The 22,488-nt window shown below is 38.3% G+C and overlaps 1 protein-coding gene across 17 annotated transcripts in view; it reads left to right on the top strand.

Moving 5' to 3' along the window:
• Positions 1–22,488, top strand: part of LOC107998151 (monocarboxylate transporter 10) — a 124,193-nt gene that overhangs the window by 63,302 nt on the left and 38,403 nt on the right. For all 17 annotated transcript variants that reach the window (XR_009829158.1, XR_009829151.1, XR_009829152.1 and 14 more), the window contains 2 exons: positions 1,455–1,577; positions 1,747–1,920. Coding sequence is in view for 4 of the 17 variants with exons in the window: in XM_062072626.1 (XP_061928610.1) it covers positions 1,455–1,577; positions 1,747–1,920 (297 nt within the window). In the remaining 13 variants the exon portion in view is untranslated. The remainder of the gene's footprint in view (positions 1–1,454; positions 1,578–1,746; positions 1,921–22,488) is intronic.

Below are 22,488 nucleotides of genomic sequence, written 5' to 3'. Positions count from 1 at the left end.
GTGAATATTTTCCACTGGAAAAAAATTGCAATTCAATTCCTGCCATGAATCCATCTCTTACTTTTTTAAATCTAATATTCATCTCTGATGTTATTTATTCTTGTGCTTGTCAATTTCCGCGATAAATATTAAGAAGCTTTCAATATCTCTTCACGCTATAAAACACTACCAAAAAGAGATCCCTTTTCGTAAAGAGAAGCAAACTTGTAAGATTTTTCGCGAGTGTGTTTCTTGGTTTGAAAATCATCGATCCGTTTTCTCGAACCCTCGGCCACAGGTCTGCCGTCCCTCGTTCTCACCCCATGGCATCTCCTTTTCACGAGCACTTTTATCTAACCCCCTCGACTCTTCTTTTTCCTCTTCATTTCTTTCAACTCGTTTCATCCCCGACCCCGTGGCACGCGGCGGTTCCAGTGGTTGCCAGCCGGAAACCTCGTTGATACACCCGGTTCCGGCTCTCTGTTCTCGGATCAGGTTCAATTTTACAACGGCTACGAAAAATTTCTCGATCACGAAAAGCAAATCGAGAAATATTGAATAATTCGAGCTCGATTAAAAATTTTAATTTTCGACGTATACATTTTTCAATTTTCTTTGAAAAAAATGGAAATATCTCATCGATGAAACTTTGAACTTTTTTTTTTTAATACGAAATTACGCATTTTATTATTTTTATTGTTTTTTTTTTTGAACAAGGAGCAACAATTGTCGCAAATTTTAGAAATTTATAACGATAGGATTGAAACGGTAATATTGCATTAATAAATTCGCAGATTTAAAGACGTGGATTCCATGGAAGCGACAATTCAAGCTTATAGGATTCGCCGGTGATAATTTCGCGAATACAAGACTAGGTGGCGATAACTCTAGGATCACGGAGCATGGTAATGACACTCGTGGGGTCGTACAAATGGATAATGCTAATTTTCAGAGCTTAACACTGCCAATTATGGCGCCAAGATTTAATGCTAACTTTCATATATATATATATTTATCCAAATTCTAATATAAATTCGAGTTCAATATCAGAGACAAAACAAGAGGCAAATCTTTCTTCTCATACTCGTGCTTGAATAAATTAAACCCTCGTAAGTTTAAACCTATACACCAGGATTTACAGCGTTAAATTCGAACAATTTGAGCATTTATCTCACGTCCAACGCATTTTACAGAAAAACGGTGTGTTCATCTTTATCTTTACATGGCTTAAGAAGCATAAAAAGGGACGCGAATTGATCCGTTGTAATTAAATCCTGCAAACGTATCGTCGAAAATAAAAAAAGAAAAACAGTGAAAACAGAGGTGGCTGATCCGAGTCGACGAGTTAATCCTACTCTTCCTACTTGTTTTCCATCCAAGCGATGAAGGATTGGAAAAATCGCTATCCATAGTTCATCCATCGTATCGGTTATTTCTTTATTTTAATATTTTTTTTCTTTTTATTCGATTCGCAGATACTAGGATGCGTTATATGGACACGGAGGGGAGTATGCACGATGGCATGATCGGGAACAACAATTGGATGCTCGGCGATCTGAGAAGCCTCCATCGTTGCGTGCCAACCTTTCGTCGTCCAGGTAAAGGAATATTTGTTCGATAAAAAAAATTTAATAATCGTGATAAATGGATTCTCAGTTAAATACATATGCAAATCCAATATTTGGATATTCGATATGGTGGAAAAATAAACAGTTGACAATAAACGGAAGGAGGAATAATAAAGATGGCTAATCTTCTTCCCCTCAGGCATAGACGTGGGCGGTATGCGAACGCATTTCTATCCAGAGGGTGGTTGGGGGTGGTTGGTCTGCGCAGCTGGGTTCCTCGCCCTGTTGCTCACTACCGGAATGCAGCTCGCTTTCGGGCTTCTTCACGTTCACGCCGTGAGACGATTCGGCGAGGAACATCTCATGGATCTTGGTATGTTTTTTTACGTATGTTGCACGCTTTCTCCACTCCATATCTGCGATGATATACGGTACGTAATTTTCTGATATTGATCGATGAAATCATTCGGAGAAAATTACGTATTTTGAATTCCTTTGCCTTATAACGATATATTAGATTTCTAGTGCTTAAGAGAAGAATCGAGAAGATAGCGAATTTTACTTCAATTTTATTTTAATTTTTTAATTAATTAAAAATTAAAACAGTGCTTCTTGATCCAATTCGAATCTCGTCTAAATTGTAAAGGCAAAGGATCATCGAAGAAATATTAGAAAAAGAAAAAAAAAAGTTTATTTTAGTTATAGCTGGTCGTTGACTTTGAGATAGAATAGGAGATAAGAGAAATGTGTTCAACGACGCTCGAACCTTCGAATCTTTCCCTCTCGACGGACGGAGAAATAAGTCTAATTAGCGCGAAGAATCTCTGCTCAAACTCTTTCACCCTTTTTTTTATTTTTTTTACCAAATCGCCATTCCATCTTTTTTTACGGGGCACGAATACTTCGCTTGTAATTGAAACGCAAGCACACTTATAATTAAAATGGTTTCGAGAAGTAAGCCAGCTGACGGCGAGAGGAGGAGCATTTGCTTTGAAGCAAACGAACGGGGAACCGCGATTTACTTACTTTCTCGTGAAAGATTCATACGCAGCGACAAGGGTTAAGCGCTGCCCGCAATCCCTTCGCGGGATTGATTCCTTCCGTAATCGCATGAAATTTTCATTTCCCTCTTCGATCGGAATCATTTGGCGAGATTGATTTTTCCTTCGTCCAATACCTCTCCGGTTAATTAATTACATACGTAGGTATACGTGGATTGGAAAAATGGTTTTTTAATTCGAAGATGTACGTTATTCTCGAACGTTGCATCGCGAACGTTTCCATTTAATCGGATTATTTGCGCGATCAAAATTTTTATCCCATCCGTAATTCGTACGATCATTCGAGGTTGGATCGCTTTCAACCTTTTAATTGGAAAGGAACTACCACTACTTCGAAAGAAAAATTATTTTTATCTCAGTTTTATCCCAAACGAAAACGATTCTTTTCTTCTTCGAAATCATTTTGCGTGGCCCTCCATTTCGCGCGAATATAATTCTCGATTCATCCGATTTGAAAACGTTTCGAAGGTATCGTAATCGTTATCATCCCCCCTCTTTCCCCTGAATTTACGTCGCCGTAAACTGTGTACCGGGTTTGTCGTCTCGCGAATGAATTATTTCGCGGATAGAGAGACAAAAGCAGCCGTCGTCCCATTAGCCGGCCGGCCTGGATCCCCGTTTCCCCAGGGATTTCGAGCGTGTCTTACTCCTCCCACGAACGTAAAGATCCTTTCTTCCGAATATTTCAAACGTAAGTCCTCGCCCCACCGAAAAACGAAACCCTCCCGCGGAGGATTTATTCTCTCGGCGAATCCTCCTTCTCTCTTTCTCGCTTTTTATTTAATAATGACAAGCGAGTTGAATTTAAAATAATTCTTTCCCACTTGTTCTCTTTCTTCCCTTGCCGAGGAGAGATCTCGAGGAGAGGTAATCAAGGAGGAAAGAAGAAAACACTTGGGCTGAATTTCGTAGTTCGTTTTCGTGGAATCGGATCGAAGGAGTTTCTTCTTTTTTTTTTTCTTTTTCTTTTTTCGAGGAAGGTTGATGAGAACGGTGTCGAGAATTCTCAGTGGATAGTTTGGGGGAAGTTTCGTCGAGGAGATGAGGGAACACGATGATAGGTTCGCGTAAGTTTCCATCTTTTGCTGGAAGGGAAGTGTTGGCAAGTTGTCCTTTATCGCGGTTTTGCTCATGAATTGTTTATACATGAAATATATATCTGTATTATTTTTTGAAGTAATACGTAAGAACGAACCTGAACTTTTATTATAACTTGCCACGCTTTCCTTTCCCCGATCGCATTTAAAAAAAGTCTCCATCCAAAAAAATTCGTGAAATTTCCCATCCTGGAGAATTATCGAGGTAATTGTTCGAATTCTTCACCTCCAAACTTTTCTAGAAATAGCAACTTCCCCCCTCTAATTAACCATCTAATCTAAAAATCAACTAACTAGTTCTCTCTAAGTATCCTAAACCACTCGACCTATTTTTCTTAATTAACATCCACTCTCCTCCCCCCCGCAACACAAATATCCCCGCAAAAGATCGTAACTCGAACCAGGCCGTGTATCACACAATTCAAACTGCTGTTACCGCAGCATAATGTACCCATTAACCCTTCCCTTTGGCTGCCATCATCCGACCCAGAGGAGGGGATATTAAGGTCGGACGTTAAAAAGTGGCCCCTGACAAAGTTGGAGAGGGCGAATCCACCTAAGGGAAAAGGAGAAGAAAGGTTGTTCCGGGCGACGACGACGTGAAATACGGAAGTCCTCGATAGGTGGAGGTTTATTTAAAGGTTGGCGGAGAAATAACGGGCGCCGAGGGGGCCCCACGCTCGAAAAGAGAAAAGATTCGACGGTGGTGGGGGGGACTGCGTCGGCGACGGGTTGATAGATAAAGGCGGCCGGGCTTATCCGTTGACCTACTCCACTTAGTTATCTGGTGTACATGATAGGCGGCCAAGGGTTGAAAAGTTGGATCGATCGATCGATCCGGTATTATTTATCGGGCGGTGGTTTTCCGCATCCGTGGTAATTTATGGCCGCCGCAAAAATTACTGTATATTTCAATGCACACCGGCGGACGCTTGATACAACGTGACGCCTCCTCCTCCTCGATCAATCTTCCGTCAGGCTGTGGCTCGAGGATTGTTCCGTAGCATATGGTGTTGCGAGCCAGTGTGGAATTCCGATCGGTTCCGATTCGTACCGTGGCGAGCTAGATAAGGAAGAAGGAGAAACATATAGAAATATATGTTTTATTTTGGAACAAGTATGGAACAGAATTGGAAAAGGGTCGATAAATATTTTTCTTATCGTTCGAATCATCATCGATCTGTTTATAATCATCTCGGATGTAATTTAGTAAATCGAAATGGTTAGTGGGTGGTCAGCTTGGAGCGATATTTTTTAATATTTACGGGGCTTCTTTGACAAGTACGTGACTTGTCGTCGTTTAACCGAGATCTAACCCTCGCCGCTTAACTCCTCGCGTGGAAGCTATCCCTTGGAAAGCCATAAATTGTGCGAAAGTCAAATAGGATCGCTCGGACGAATGAACGCTTTATGAATGCTGCTCGGCTATGAATGAACTTCTCTCCTATGAATATTTCTACACCTGGGTTACGTTTCATTTCCGGCTGGAAATAATTCCTGGGAATAAACGTCATCGATGAGATAAATCGCGCGAAAATTTCATTCGACTCGATTTTAATTTTGATCGATGCGTTTAATATTAGTAGAAGTTTAAAGGATGACGAAAAATTAGTTACAGCGTTAGATTTCTATATCCCCAGAAAATACTTCAATTCTTTTATCACTTCTTATCGAAGCGTTATAAATTTCGATTCTTTTCGAACTAAAAATTCCCTCTTTTTTAACGGTATTTAACAATTTCCATTCGTATCAAGTGTCGCAAATCAATTTCCACGTTATATTTGAATTCGGTCAATCCATTCGATTCGTCTTTAAGACGCGTGTTAAAAAATCCTTTAATTTCCTCGGCAATCGTGAAAGATGAAGCAAGCAGAACTCGATCACCGCGCGAGTTACCGAAAAGCGAAAGTTTTGCATAAACATATTCGCGATTCTGAAATTGAACGTGGAAGCGCGCGTAACTCGCTTCGTGTCCTCGTATCGATCTTTCGACACGAGTCAACTCCCTCCCTTCCCTTCCCTCGAAGAAACCACGCGGAAGTGAATGGAGCTTCGTTATGTGGCACGTGTAAAAGGGATCCCGGATAATACGTTCTTTGTGAATTTTTTTTTGTGTATATATGGAGAAGACCTTGATTTCTTTTTTCTCTCTCTCTCTTTTTATTTTTGCCTCTTCGAGATTTCGTTTGAAAGGATATATTTATTTCTGAAAGTTAATTTTCATTCAGAGAAACAGCCAAGTTTTTATTTTGATATTGATATTTTGTCGTGGCAGGAAACATCTTTATTTTCGTCGTAATTTAGTTGGTAAGAAGAGGTTTATTTTTTTTTTTTTTTATTAGAACATGCCGATTCACCGTTCAATCACTTCCGTTTCCATCACAATCGCGTGATAGATCCTCGACACCCTTTCAAGAAAAGGGTAACGGGTAAAATTAAAAGCGGAACGCCTACACAACCTTTGTATTCTATTCCTCCGTGCACCGAGAAATCTCTGATCCCTCGACTTTCTCCTCCAACCCTGTTCCCCCTCTCGAGCAACACGTGTCGACAGTGGATGGAACGCACCCGCGAGAAAAAATAAACGCGGGAAATAAAAAGAATTGAACCCGAACGCGAGCGTCAGAGTCGCAAAGGTCGCCGCTTGTAATAATAAATATAGAATCAATCAGGCGGCTGAAAAATGTCAACGCGCATCATTCTCATCCCTGCTTTTTCCTTTCTTTTTCCCCTTCCCGTCTTCTATTCTTCCTAACTTTTTCCAAAGAGGAACGAAGCCGAGAATTCGTCTAACTTTCCACTCGATTCCCGCGGAACCAGACTCGACGAGACTTTTCTTGTCTCTTTCCGTTTGAAGGGAAGTACGCGTTCTTCGGACTCTCGGATTCCCGACGCTTCTTCCCTCTGTAGTTTTGTGGATTATAAAGGGAGGGGGAGAGAGAGACGTTGCAATTATTTGTTTCAGCGAAATCTTCGAGATTTTTGCCGGGGGTTGTTGTTGGTTATTGGAAAAATGGGGTTGATAATGGACGATTCGGAGAGAAATGTTAGTTATATGTCGTTATCTCGAGCTTGTGGATTTACGCTTTCTAAAAATTTCCTTCTTGTCTATCATATCATAATTTTGTTTCGACAATTTTTATACGAAGCCACTAAACTATTTTCGATGAGGTTTTAAAGGTTTTAAATCGAGTATCGAAGACATGGACGCGATATAAAAGTAAATGAATAATATAAAAATGTAATAATAATTGTACGTATTAATTCTTATCGATCTTCTTTTTTCGAAGACAATTTTTTTTTATTCACCACTCCTTAATAGCAAACGAAACGATATAACATTTAAACATTTCCAAGCTGTGTCGAACAATATCGAGCAATATATTCTTTTTTATAAACTTTTCACGCGGTTTATGAATTTGTATTCGTAACAGGTTTACATTTCGAATTATGTACACACATTGGCATACATTTCCTCGAAATAGAGAGGAAAATTTTCATTTCGAAATTCCAATTTTCCCTTTATCACGAGTTCACAAAACCGGAGAAGGGAGAACGATTTTTCGAATGCGAGATTCATTTAAATTCCCACTTTTCTATGCGGATCTTGGCGAAACGGGGTCACGTGTATCGTCGCGTCGAAAATGGCGCCACGTAATTCACGATATATGGAGACCTGGTTGCGAAAAATCGCAAGTTTTCATTAAAGTATGACCGATACTCGCTTTTGAATATCGCGGGGACCGATTGTTCCCACGTCTCCCTTTTATGTCGCTCGATATTTATACCCGTTTTCCCCATATTAATGGCTTTTCCTGATCTCGCTTCGTATACGAATGGGGGAAAAATTGGGTCGTAGAGAGCGAGTTTAAACTCGCTTTGTAAAATATTAGAAAATATGAATTTTGAATCTTGAGGAACGTTGCTACTAGCAAGTCATATTGATCGAAGTGAATTTTGAAATCCATTATGTGAAATATAGATAGATAGGGAAATGTGTGATTTCGAAATTGACGGTATAACAGTTAAAATTGTGGAATTTTAAATGGTTATAGAATTTTTTTAATTTTAAGAGATATCGAAGCAGTTCGATTCAGTTACTAAATCATGAATATAGAGTTGTCCTTCTATAATATATGGATGTTCTCTTCTCAATTATGACGCGAGAATACGTCGAGCTTGTACAATACTCTTGCAAGTTTATGAGAAATAACGCGAGAAATGAAATCAGTTGTGCATTTTAGTTATAAACCACTCTCTTTTTCCCCAACCCTTTGTTCCTCGTTTTTCTCGGTGTTTGTTCGAGGAGGGAAAATGTTTTCGCTGGATAAAGCAGCGAGAGTGGAATGAAGGATTTTTGAGGAGAATGCGGGGGAGGACTTTTTTTTTTTTTAAGTCGAGAAAGTTGGAATTTTTAAAAGAGGGTAGAGCGGTAATTTAAAATGAATGGATATTCGAAAGAAATATAATAATATCGTATTCCATGAAATTTCTTTCGTAATTCTTTCAGAACTGATATTTGAACGAATTACAAATTATTGCTTTTTAAAAATTCCATATATAAAATATCTCTCTTCCCAATATTAAATTACGCGCGAAATCACCGCTATCCCACGATCTTTAAACAAAAACCATCTCGTTCACTAATTTAACCATGAAATATATATATATAGCTCTTGCTCGACTCGTGTATCATCGTGCAATGTTACTCATTTCCACGATCTTCGTCCCAAGATACTCTATTCCAAAATACTATCTCCTCTTCTTTCATCTCAAACATTTGCCAACCTCTAATCCAAAACTTAATCACGCGTATCATCCTTGTGTACACCTTTTCGGTGTATTCTCAGATACTCTCGTCCCGAATGTTTAACAAATTCAATTCAATCGACACTTAGAGGAAGAAAACATCGAGCAAGCGTTTATTATTTATGTACATATATATATATATATATATAAAATACATACCATTTTTGTTCGTTTTTCATCCTTGTCAGACGTTCTTGCTACGACATTCAATTTCCACTTGGTCGCACAGAAAATGAGATTTCTCTTTCCAATCTTCTTTGGAAAACTGTCTTCGATTTTTTGTTCAGTTTTGTTTTTTTTTTTTTTTTTGGAATTTTTGGTTCGATGCTTTTTAGTCTACACTTTGTATGATGTATAAATATCAGAACAATTTATGAAAAAGTTTCGTAGAGAAATAGGAGAAATAGGGTTTAAGAAAAATTGTTCGGAAGAGAGATTTTAATTTTCAAAGAGAAATTGTGTAAAGTGAGCTCAAAAGTCTTTGAGACTTTTTCGTATTGTTAGAATAGGTTTAGGATATTTTTGAGAAATAATTGTTCACCGTGGAATAACAATAATTTAGTTCAGAGGGAAATTTTGAGAGAATAAATTTTTTGAATTAATTTAAAGTATAATTGCGAGATTTAATTATAATTAAAATATAGAGAATCGTAAAATATGAATATAGACAAATTGAGTCTTTAGATCAAATTAAATTAGTGTCTCTGGAAGTTCCTAGATGTTACGGGGTTGTTATAAATTTAGCGTAGAGAGTGGCGGTAACCTTTGAGAGTGCGAAGGGTTGTTAGGTTTACGAGAATGGATGTTGATTGTTTTGAAAGATAAAGGAGATGGAAATTCATAAATTGTTGAGTGGCTGTATAAAGCCGAAATGGGGCAGTTGATGAGCAGTAATGCTGTAAGATGTATATTTACCATGAAATTTGAATATCGCGATATTAATGTCGAGCAAGAGCATCGATTTCTCCTATTATTCAAAATGGAAAAGATCAAAATTTATTATCGGTGAAATGATAAGAATAATCACGACGATAAAACTATCAGAAATATTTTTCTTAACAAAAATTAGTAGAAAATAAATACTTGATTATTTGATAGTGTTATCGCAACTTTTTTTTATTATCCAATTAATTTTATCACGAAATCATCTATATAAAAGTTTTTCGAAAGTATACACTGGAGATTCCTGAGATGAATTCGACATTTTCCTTTGCAAAATGTCCTTTCACTTCTTCTGCTTCGTATTATCAAAAAAAAGACACTGAACACAAACAACAAAGTCCGAGCAACATGTGTCGAAGAAAATCTGTTGAATTTATGACAAATATTTTTTATTGTCATATAAAAAAGTAAGTAATACGTAAGAAGGATGATCGAATAAAGGAGGGAAGAAGAAGGAATCGATAAAGTTTTTTCAACGTCAATGTTTCATTACGTTTCTATGTATATATACGTCTGATTAATTTTACGCGCGTGGACGAGTGGCAGATCCGATGCTGCAAACCGCACAGTGGCTATAATTTAACAGAAAAAGAAGGCGACGTTGGCCGAATCACGATGCTTTACGTTCAATATGCAGGAAGAGATATGCCGTGCGTTGCATCCTTAATGAACGTGCCAAGATCCAATATGCGGTTCACGCGATCGGGATATTCATCCAACTGTGGAACGTCATTAAGGGGCAAAACTTATTCGAGACCCCGCGTTTCAAACCCTTTAATAAGCTGCACGCTTAGTTTCTTCGATTTCTCCTTGTTTCTCACCCCTTTGAACGTTACACTCTCTGTTTCCTCTTTGAATAAGGGAATCCATGCGAGTTCCGTTTCACAAACGTGACGTTGAGATTTCTCGTGTATCGGAGTAGAAATGGAGCCTTTGAAATTTTCGTTGGAAATGGGAAATTAAATTATTTAATACACCATGTTGAATAAGACAAAATTAGTAAGTTTTAATTTTAATTTTCTTGTAGAATTTTTCAGATTCTCTCATTTTTAACGACTCCGTTCGTTAATCGTTTTTATAAAAATTTTATTACAACGAGAGATCGTCGTTAAGAAACACGGTGAAAATGAAAGTTTAAAGAAACGATAATTGTTTTAAAAGCATTGAATTCTCTAAGCTTCCCCTAAAACTTTCCCCGCTATCTCAATCAGGTAACCAACCACCGCAACAAACTTGCACCTCCTTCATCGCGTATGATTTTCACAATAAACTTGCCGATCCGCAAATTCAATCTTCCACTCGGTAACCAGCTCCCACGTTTCCCTTTATCGCGTTACCTCGTGATAAAGATACACCTTTATTGCGCGGTTTACAAGTTTCGATCAACCCCGGCGCGTTGCACAACGATCCCTCGTTTAATCCTGTTCGGGGACGTTCCATCCATTGTCCGTTCGAGCAGAGACATCGATATTCGCGAAGACGATAAACGAGAAATCTCTTCCTTCCAACCCGTGTTGCACAATGGCGTCTTATTACACGGATGCGAAACTAACGCGTCGTGTCGCGTCGATTCAATAGCGTGAGAATTCGATTATCGACACGCGTACAACGCTGCTTTCCACACGCAGTTACGCGGATAAATTATGGTTTAGGTTTATGCCGTCCAAGTCTGTGCGTGTTTCGGTTGAATGGCGGTCGAATGGATCGAACTACGTTGATTTTGAACTATATTGATTCTTGAATTTTGACGTTGGAAATTTTACAGATATTTGTTGGACGGATGTTTTTTGACGGAGGGAAGAGCGAGAAGGGAATGATTGCGATTCTTGAGAATTTGAGATTTAGGGAATGGAAGGAATAATTTTTAAAAGATTGGAATAATTAGAGTTTAATTTAAGGATAATTTCGATAAGGGATCGATTGATTACTTCGATTACTTCCTCGTTTATATTCTTCGATTTATTTAATCGTATTTGATTGTTAACAATTTCGATATCGTCTGTTTATATTCTCTCAATCGAACAATAACAATCATGATTCGTATTGTCGAAATAAACATCTCGACTTGACAATTTAAAGCAACCGAGTAGCGAGCACAAGTTTCGAACAACGAAAAAGCAAATGACCTAGTGAACTCTAAAGCCCTGAAAGCTGAAGGCCACGAAACCCCGCAAAATCATTTCGAAACCGACGATAAATCCCGCTTCCGACAAACCAACGATTTATTACCAACCGAGAGTCCACCGAAATACGTTTCCCTAATTTTGACGAACGGAACGAAGCGCCGTGGAAACTGGGTCTATCCCCCTTGAATCCCGAGTTGCACGCGTATCCACGGCTGAAAAGAAATCCTTAAAGCTTCGTCTTTCTTACGCTGGTTACATATACCGTTCCTGTCACTCGGCGAATATCAAGCATTGGACGGAGCACAATGAGGCTGAAGGGCTTCCAGGGGATGCAACACGACGATATTGCATCTGTGAGGGAATAGAAGAAATAAAATCGAACGAATTTGAGGTATTTTCCAAGTTTGTGTCCTGGGTGATTGCTCGAAAGGATCGAAGGGATCGAAACGGTTTTGTATTTCTATGGGGAGAGGGATTGAAATTTTGTTCGAGTAAAAAATTACGTTCGAATAATGACCACATTAGTCACGTTAGAGGGAGTTTTTTTGGAGCAAGTTTTGGAAAATTGAAATTTTTGGAAAAATCACGATCGTATCACTGCACGAACGAAAAACGGCTGCATATTTTCGCGGAATATGAGAAAAACTTCCGATCGAACAATTAACTTAACTCGAACAATTTGAAATTCCCCTCGAACAATCGTGGGAACAACAACTCGAGAGCCATAATTTGAACCAGAATTTCGACCCAATTACGTTACCAACACCGGAACTGCTATTTCCATAAAGCGCGAACGTGAACAAGAAAAGTGTTGAGAAGGAACAAGAAGAGGGAGGAGGAGAAAAAAAAATCTAAAAGCTGGGCTTCCAGCTTGCTCTAATAACAAATTAAAAACTTTCGGAAGCGCGCTTTCGTTCCTTCGCGCGGAAACTTGTGTTCGTGTTGTTGCAAGTTAACAACGTTGTCGTCTATCGATTACACCGCATCTCCTGCTACGCTTCTTCCGTTATTACTCCACTTCTGAAAAGTTTCGCTTCTTTACGACTCCTTTTTCCTCTTCCTCTTCTTCTTTCCACGGAGTGTCTTACCTCTTCTTTCTCTCTCCCTTTTTTTTTAATAGGATTTAATAACGAACAAGAGATTATTAATCCATGTGCAAAATAAAAGAACGTATAAGTTTTTTCATTTCATCGAAGCTAGCTCCCCAAAACGAATTTTCAAATTTGAAATAAAAAGAAAATTTGTATTAGCTCTTTCTGATTGATTATTGGAACAATCGACGATCAATCTTGCACCACAACATTCCGAATTGCACAATGCGGATCGGTAAGAGAGATGGAAAAAGATTGCTCGTTAAATATTCGATAGAAATAGAAGATTGAAAATCACGCGAGAAGTAAGTGATCGAGGCTGGATCCTTTCTCGCGCGCATAAAATATGAAAATTGCAGAAACGAGGTGGGGAAGACACGCGTTAATTCAGAACCCGGAGTAAATCAAGTTTATAATTCGAATCTCTGCACGATCTCTGCACCGATTTAATTAATGTTAAACGGAATTTCCTTGTATTTCTCAATCCTCTTGCATCTAAAAATCGCTGTGTTTACTCGAAACGAGAGAAAGCACTATTTCCTTTCTCTTCTCGATGTCCCTCTGCTCGAATCTCGTCTCTGTTTTTTCGAAATTTTCGACGATGGAAAATTTCCTTCCCCGCCAGAGAATTTTTAACGACGTAAATATTAGTCGGTGCGAGTTTATTTTGGCCGAGAATCGTGGAGAATTGAAATTAAAAATTCATCGTTTCATCGGCAGGGGAGTAAATTTAAATTTCGCGTCGAAGCTTCGTAAATAAGAATGTTGTAAGGATATTGATCTGCAACCAAGAATACCTGGTTATACAAAGGAAATACTAGAAATGCTGGAGGATCCGTACGATATCAAACGCGAATTTATTACACGCGATATCTGGATAGATGGTTACACGTGCAAGATTCTAAAAATGCGTTCTCCATCGTTGCCAGGTTATTTTAAGCGAAGCTTTTATTTCATCCGCGTTCGACAAATATTCTCTGTTATGCACGATAGAGATATGGAGGGAGAGGGGAAGAGGGGGCGTTGTTTGCTTTGAAAATTGCCACGATGCGTTACAACTTACCTGGCTCATCGAGATGACAACGAAATGAAAACGGTAAATGAAATTGGAAAACCGGATGAAAATTATCATCTTGTGAAACGTAAACCCTCTCCCTCTCCACGCGACTCTCCGTAATCGATACAATTTTTAAAGAGAAAGAGAGAGAGAGAGAAGGAGATTTTGTAAAATATCCTCCAAGTTTTCTTCAACTTGGATAAGAAGAATAATTATATGGGAAAAATTGAGCCGAGGCTAGTCTCGGCCTGTTGTTTATTTTCCATCGCTCTCGAACCGTGTTCCAACCGGAATCCACCCCTAACCTCGTTAAGAAAACACCCCACACGTAAACTCGGGCACGCATGAGCTAAGGACGAGAATAATCTGTCGCAAAGCGTGTTGGAAGGTTAAAGATTCAAGGGCGGCTATAATGTGCTCGATGACCATTACAATTTTACTATCGCGACGCATAATCCGCAGTGTGCCGCTTTTGAAGGGTAAAAAGGCGGAAGCACCTAGCCTACCGGACGATCCACCGATCGGTTTGCACACGGTTTCCTGCAATTGCCCCTCCTTTAATCGACCGACCATTCGTTCACCTATTCAAAAAAAAAAAAAAAGAAGAAGAGCGTCCTTTATCGTCGTTCGAAAAGGACTTGGAAAAAAATTCGTCGCTGCCCTCCTCGAGTTTAAACCCGATACAAAACCCTTTGAAGATGAAGACAGATCTACATCGGTGAAAAATTGTTAATACGAGGAAGAATTGTGAAAATTTGCTGGCTTTTGAATCACTTTTCCCTTCTTAAGAATTCTCCTGTTATATTCAACGTTATATATTTTTCTTTCTTTCAACGAAACAATGATGACCGAAATTAAAAATTTCTATGCGTTCCTCGATACTACTTCGACGATGGTTGCTTTTCTGTGCCGCGTCTGGAACGAAAGAGGAGAATGGATTATATGGTTGAACAAACTTACGAAATCGAAATAGCAACAATATCGAAGAGGAGGGGATTCTCGAACCGGAAGAAAACACGGGTCAGCATCCCTCGAGGTCGTACGAAAGAAGCTTTTCCGCAAGCTCCACTCGTTACGCCCGACATTCACCGGGATCTGGGTCAAAGATTCTAAAACGGCCTGGCTGCGCCTAGGCGCTTGCACGATGTAACGATAATTAAAACAATGCGACGAGAAAGTTGTTGAAATCGTTTTGTGCGTCGCGGCGGCCATTGTCGTCTGTTCCCCCTTCCCCCTCGCAACTCCAAGTTTACCTCGTTTCCACGCGAGACACGTTGAGGTTGAGTTTCGAAAGAATGGCGGAGAAGAGAAAAAGAAGAGGAAAGAAGGGAAAAGAAAAGAAAAGAAAAGAAATAAAATAAGGAAAGAGGAAGAAAAGGATGAAAAGGGTTAGAAGAGGGTTACCATAAGTCTTCGACCCATTGTTCGTGACGAAGAGGGACAGGGGGGAAAAAAGAAGAGCGAAGAGGAGGAGGATGTCTGTCTTGAGGTTCTTGCATTGTCTCCACAAGACTGTTTTAGCAATTTCTTTAACGACATTAATGGAACTCGTGCATTGGACAGCTGTGAGGATAATGATGGACATTTTGTAGGGAAGAATTGGATGATGGTGATTAGGGAAAAGTAATCTGGTAAATGTAAACAGGGGTTCTTCTTCTTCTTCTTCTTCTTCTCTTGTTCTCCTTTTTCCCCTTATTTTTCTTCCAGCTCGTTCCAGCTATCTTGTTTCTACTCTTTTCTTTTTCTTTTTCTTTTATTTTCCATACGTGATCTTCAGCGAAGGTTTTCTCGCTACTTTAACGTCCTTTCCTTTTGTCTCTGCTTCTGGTTCCTCTATTTTTCACGATTTCTTCACGATGTATATCTCACGCGCGGTTACTTTTTTTTTTCTTTTTCTTCTAATCCGTCTTCCCTGTTTTTTATCTCGTGACGCAACATCTTTCTCATAAGGAATCTCTTTTCGTAATTAAACGTTTCTCTAATTCGTTTCCAAAGTTGTGTGGTGTTTTGATAATTGTTTTGAAAATAATTTCTTAACGAAAAAGATTGATTTAATTATTTAAAGAAAAAAAAATAATTTTACAAGATGAGGTATTTCGATACGTGGCAATAAATGGGGCCACCGAAACATTCTCGAGCGTATTTCAACCGATGCTGGAGGCTATCTTCGTTGAAATATTCTCCTGGTGTAAAGAGACCAGGAGGATAGATGGATAAAAGCCTGTCATCGAGTCTTTGTCATCGAGCAACGAAACATGTTCGACGACAGACGAGTCTCACGTCCGTTCTTGTTTTTTTCTCCGCCTATTAAGACGACCAGAGGACTTTTTTTCATCTTTTCTTTTTCCATTCTTTTTTTTTTTTTTAATGCTAGCGGATCAAAGTTTTTCAAAGAATAGAATATTTCGAAAGATTATTAATTTAGAACAATCTAATCCTTTTATTTATAAAAATCGTTAAAAGTTTGATTTATTCCCGTTTCGTTTCTTCCGTGATTCATCTTGGAAGACGCTCTTCTCCACTCCGTTCCGAGATCCTTCGCAAATTATATATATTCCTTCAAACGATACGATCTCGGTTCGTCTTTCACAGTTAAAAATTCCAAACTTTCTAAATAATATATCGCATGTACACGATACGTCTCACGTCTGCCATCCGATATTTAATGAAGTTTATCCATTAGAAAACCATCCGTAAAAATTCTCTTTTATTCCTTAGTCAGTGGAAAGCTACATTAACTACTTACTTTTAAAAATATATCACAACTATATATATATATATATATATCATGCGTCTTCGAATTAACCTCGTTAAAAATTCTACGCGAAAAATTCTCTCGAAAATTTCACGAGCAAACCAATATCAAACGCGCAATTCGAAAATTTTCGAAGGAAAGAAAATGAAAGGAAAAAAAAAAAAAAAAGAAAAGAAAAAGAAAAGAAACACGGTTCAATCCCGACACGTTACCGCGTTCCGCCGAAAATCAATCACTTTTACGGACTCTTATCGTCACGAAGCCGATGAATGACGCTCGTTATCGCCCCGTGAAACGTGGCGCTTCTTACTTTGAAAAAGAATATCCTGAGCCGAGAGTAGGGTAACTCAAAACGGGTCCATCCGAGAGGACCACGATGATTGGAAAACGCCGCTTGGGAAATACGCCTTTTCATCGAATAACATTCCGTTTCCCTCGTGTTACATTCATCTGAAACTGGGTGCGAATCGTAAACGGCGATTGATTCGCCATTAAAAATTTTCAAAAATTATTCGGTTTGTTTTTCGAGAGGGAGAAACAGGGAATGTTTGGTACAATATTTCTTTGTACGAGATTTATTATTCTGTTAAAATTGAAGGAATTAAATAGGTTCCTCGTTTCTTTTTTTTATAGTTTTTCTTATTATTATTGAATTTTAAAATTAATTTTAAATGATGTATTATAGGTAAAAATGATAAATTATTCCGTTCGTTCTAAATCTATCCAGTGTATTGCATAGTATGAACACGATATAGTAATAAATATTTTTTTGCATTAGGTATATGAAAGTATATTTGTTAATTGTAATAATGAAAGATGGATATTGCCAAATGGAAGTATGGTAATAAGAAAAAGTACATGTATATTAGAAAATCGAAATATCTCTCAAGAGATCGAACTAAAAATATTTAATCGTAATAATTTAATAATCTAGGCGAAAAAATTCTTGGAAAAAATGTATTAAAATGGACGTCACGGGATAAATTGTTCCAATAGTTATTCATGATTCTTGATTCTTTATTTCGGTTACATCGGTTACGATAAAGCTCCAGCTTAATTGAGTTACGAAATCAAGAGGATCAAGTGAAGATGATGCACGATCGCCGTCAAACGAGATTCGTTCGTTCGTCCATTTTTCATACCATTTTTCATGTACCGGTGTACATGGTTCCCATTCCCTCCTCGAATTTTCGAAATTCGCGACACGATGTTAAAATTACGAGCGATCGAGTAATTTTAGAAAATAATTTGGCAAAAATGTTACGAGATATTTCATATCACGTGATCGAGGAAATTTTCGAATACATTTTTCAACAATAATCGGACGATTGTGTGCATCGTTAATGATCGTGATGAATTCGTTTTTTTGTGATACATGAGATACGCGCGAAAGAAATGAACAAGAACGAACGAATAGAAGATTCAAACTATATTTATTTAAAGCGAACGAAATTTTAATTTCGCGAGAATATAAATATAGGATGCAAATAAGCCATCCCTGTATATATTTATCACAACCATTGTGGATGAAATTGTAACGTGCACGTCACAATTTGACTCTGTTCTGTAATTACAGTATAATTTATATCCCGTTTCAAATTTCCTGACCACGAAAATAATTAATAATTAAATGTGCGAGCACTGGATGCTTGAATATTTTTCAATTTTCCAAAAAAAAAGAAAAAAAAAGATACTGCGTGTATCTCGTTACAAAAATTATAAAATTAAAAATAATTCCGCAAATTTATCGCAAGAAAAATTTCGTTTTTATTAAATCATCTCCATTCCTTTCTCCAAAAGTAAATAAATAAAAAGGAAAAGTACAAAATACATCTCCCTCTCTGACGATTTTCACGCTACTAATTTTCTGATAACCATCGCCAATCTTCCAATCGTCCAAGCGGAAAGCTTGGCTCGCCCTTCCGTAAACGCTTCAACCCTCCCCATCCATCCCCGCAAGTATCCCACCTCCACAGCCATACAAATTTCATTCGTGTTGTATTGAAGCATCGTTCGGAAACGCAATGCATAAGCTAATTAATGCAATATCCGAGCTGTATAGAATATAGGTGGAAACAAGCGATGGCCTCGTTGTTCATCGGGCGAAATTCTCCGGGGGGTTGTTAGACATATTCGATATTTTACGCAACGCTGCCAGCAACAAGTGTCCCCCGTGTTTAGACGTACTCTTTGCTTAAACGGGGTTAAAATCGTTTTCGATTCAAATACCTGAAGGGGTATTTCCGCGATGATCGATTCCCTTGTATTACAGATTATACTTGGGCTTGTGTTCCATTGGTAAACAAGCTTCGTTGATTTTGGACCGATCCACGGGAGGGGGCCCTTTGATGAATCAGTCCGGCTTAAGAATTTGGATCGAAACGGGTTGAAAAGCGACCGCTTGTGTACACGTGATTCCCCGATGAACGCGAGCAATTTCCTTGTTTTGTGTCGCTGGATTTAATCGATGGATTTTTGTTAATCCTTTGAGCGGAAAATTACGAGTACATCGCAGAATCAGGAAACGATTGAATTATTCGTCACAGTGATCTTTCAATTCGAAGAGAAATTTAAGATCCGTCCGTCGTTAGCCGGCAAAATTAACCGCTCTTCGCCCCGTTTCGTGTCCCAGAAAAAGAGGGACAAGCCGTAATCAACTCCCAATCGGAAACAGCTTACAGACACGGCCGATAGAAGGAGAATTAAAGCAGCAAACATCCCGCAAGATACCATCTCGATCTCCCTTTTTCTCCTCGCGCGAGCGATCCCGATCGATGTCTATCGCGGATCTTTACTGGGGCGAACTTTTTCCTTGACCCAGCTACGTCCCCGTTCGAGATCAAAGACATCACCCACGACATCACCCTGCTATTCTCTCGTTTGTTAAATATTTTTTTTTCCTCTTTCTCTCTTTTCCATCGCCATCTGTTTGTCCTCCATCGAGGAAACATCGAGGACGAATGGATTAAACGAGGCCGAAGGAACGAAATTTCCACCCCTTGAGTCTTTATTACTTTTTTTTTATTCGTGCTTCAACTTTCACCCCCATGGAATTTTGTGTCTTGTGCCATCTTTTTTCCTCTTTCGCTACTTTATTCGATATTAGATCAGAGCGGGATAGTTTTGTTTCTCTGAAATATTAAGAAATACATATATATTTCTCTCTTTCTAGATAATAAAAACTACCTTTTTTTTATATGTAAGAATAATGGAAAGAGAATTGTTACGCTGTTTTCGTAATATTTTAAAAATACAAATATCAATATATTCAGAAATTTTTAGGAATCATCAACAGGTATCCGAAGAATTTCTATTTTTCCCCAGAAAAGATCGACAAGTAACGAAATTTTGCCGTATCGATTCTTAACGTTCATCTCTTCTCACTGTCAATAAAAAAATTTGAACTCGTGTAAGTAGAATTACAATCGAGAAATTTACAACCCGTACGTGCGTGAAACTTTTAAGGTTAGTGGAACGTTTAGTTGTCATAATTTATGGAGTTCGATCTAGGAATATTGATTTATAGGTTACGTACGCGTTGAATCGGGCCATGTGGAATATCAGAATTAATTACCGATAAATTATAGATGGTTTGTACAATACCGTGTTTATGAATAGATTATTCTCGCGGAAACGCGACACGAAATTTCTGTAAGGGGTTATCGTGTATCGTTGGGTGAATTCGTTTGATAAATTCACTTGCGACGGTTATTCAACAATAATATTCCATCACTTGTTGTTGCGCATTGTTTAATTTATTAATTGTCCAACAATTTGTTGAAAATGATGGAAATAACTCGATAGAAATAACGATGCGATAAATAGATTAGAATTGGTTACGTTGATTAACTTTTTTTTCGAATCATATTTATATCAAATAAATTTAAAATAACCGGAATCGAGTAAGAATTATCGAGTTTGTATTATATCTGAATGTTAATATTTCATTAATCGGAAGAATTAAAAATCTGTCGTGAATAATTTTGCTTTATAATTTTGAAAGAATCGATGATTCAAATTTATAAAATTGAAAATTAGGTTACAATAATGGATTGCAATTTTAAGGAAATTAATGATTGGATAACGTAAGACATATATTTGAAGAGATTTAAAGATGATACAGTCTCGATGTTACAAGCCGTATTAACATTTCTCTTGAATTTCAATGTAAAATTTCAAGAGGGGAAGAGGGGAATTATATTTCTAATTTCAACAACAAGTTAGAATAAAGGATAAATTTCCTTTATTTCGCGTTCTACGAAAGCTTAATGTTTCTTTAATGGGCCCGAAATCAGGAGAAATTTCAAATTACTGTTAAATTACGAGGCGATAGTTTCGCTCAGTAACGAGAATCGAATGAGTCGGATATTTTCGGGCTAATACTCCGGTATTTTAAACGTGTGCTCGTTCGTAATTAAAAGATTGATATTTTAATTAATATTTAATGCTGATTAAGCGTGAAATTTTTTACCAACGAAAAAAGAATTATCATTTTTGCAAGGCAGTTTAGCATTGCGTATAAAATTAATTAAATTACGAATTAAGGAATTAATCGTAATGTTTTTTAAATCGCATTTTTGTTATGAGGGATATATATTCCGATTCAAATCTCAAATTAAATCAATTATTGAACAAGCTACGAATTAATCACTCGTTTCTTTATACAACAACATTTTTTTTATTCTCGTCGAAGATAGAATAAAAGAAAGTAATGATATAAAATTTGTTAAAATTTGTGAAAGAAATTCCGTTAATTCTCTTCTCTCTCTCTCAAAGCTCAAAAACTCTTCTCAAAAAGAAAAAAGGAATACCGATACATCTCTACTTGAGAATTCTCCGAAACCGCCGTTTCTCTGAAATCCGTTCGAAGAAGAATAAAACAGCGCCGCGCTAATTACCTTCACAAACGGCCTCCTCGAGAACGCGCACGGGAAACACGATATACCGCCACAGCCAGAATTTAGAAGAAGCTTCCCCTGTGTATGCGCCGTCCAAGCACCGCTGAAACGAGCCCCGTGTATCACAGAAGGCCATTTAAGCCCATCTGTCCCCGTGCACAGAGCCACGATCCCGGCCCTAGACAGATAATTATCCAGCCAGACGAGGAGGCCTCCTATCCCCGTGGACTGCGGCGGATAATTCTTCGTGAGCAGTGAGACGGCAATCCGTGCGCGGTTTAACCACCTCCCTCCAACAGTTGGCACAGCTTGGGATTCGACGTGCCGTCGTCGAGGTCTGCGAAACTCGTCCAATCTCGTCCCGTTCCTCGCTTGTTTTCGTCCTTTCCTCCCGTTCGAAACGACACGTGGAATGCGAGACGTGGACGGGTTGGATCTGGGGGAGAAAGGGTGAAAGGAGGAGATATGAGAATAATAGGAATCGAGGTTGATTTCGAAGGCGGGATCGGATGATAATTTTGGGGCGAGGATAATCGGCTGAGAATGACGTGGGAATCTGGGTTTACGGCTCTAACGATGGAAGTTGAGGTTCGAGTTTAACAGTGGCGAGTGTGTATAATTGGAGTAAACGTTGAGGTTAAAGGGGGAAGTTTGGAGCGAAGTGGAGGATTTGGGGAACTTTTTATCCTTTGTTTGTTTTAATGTTAACGGGGGAAAGAATCGGAGAATAATAAAAATTGTGATAACGAATGCGATGAGGAGGAGGAGAATGTGATATTTCCTGGAGGAAAGATTTACGTGCTCGTAAAACGAAAATCCACTTTGAAACGAAAGCTCAAGTTTCATTTATGTCGCGCAATAAGTCTGCAAGACCCTCGTTAATCCGGTTGAGCAGAGATAGGAATTAAACGAATGTTGTAACTTCACGACTGTTTCTCACTTGTGAAACTTCGTGGCAGGAATTTGTTGAGATATCGTCGACTTGCTTTGATTTTCGAATCTCGTTTAATTGCCAACTATTTATCACTTGTTTTTGAAAACGAATAAAAATCTTACGTCTCTGAATATTCGACAATGTTGTCGAATAAGTGATGTAAAACAATCA

Source organism: Apis cerana, linkage group LG3 (assembly GCF_029169275.1).
Source record: "Apis cerana isolate GH-2021 linkage group LG3, AcerK_1.0, whole genome shotgun sequence".
Classification (NCBI taxonomy): Eukaryota; Metazoa; Arthropoda; class Insecta; order Hymenoptera; family Apidae; genus Apis; species Apis cerana.
Note: the sequence above shows the minus strand (reverse complement) of the source record. Positions and strands in the feature narration are given on the sequence as shown.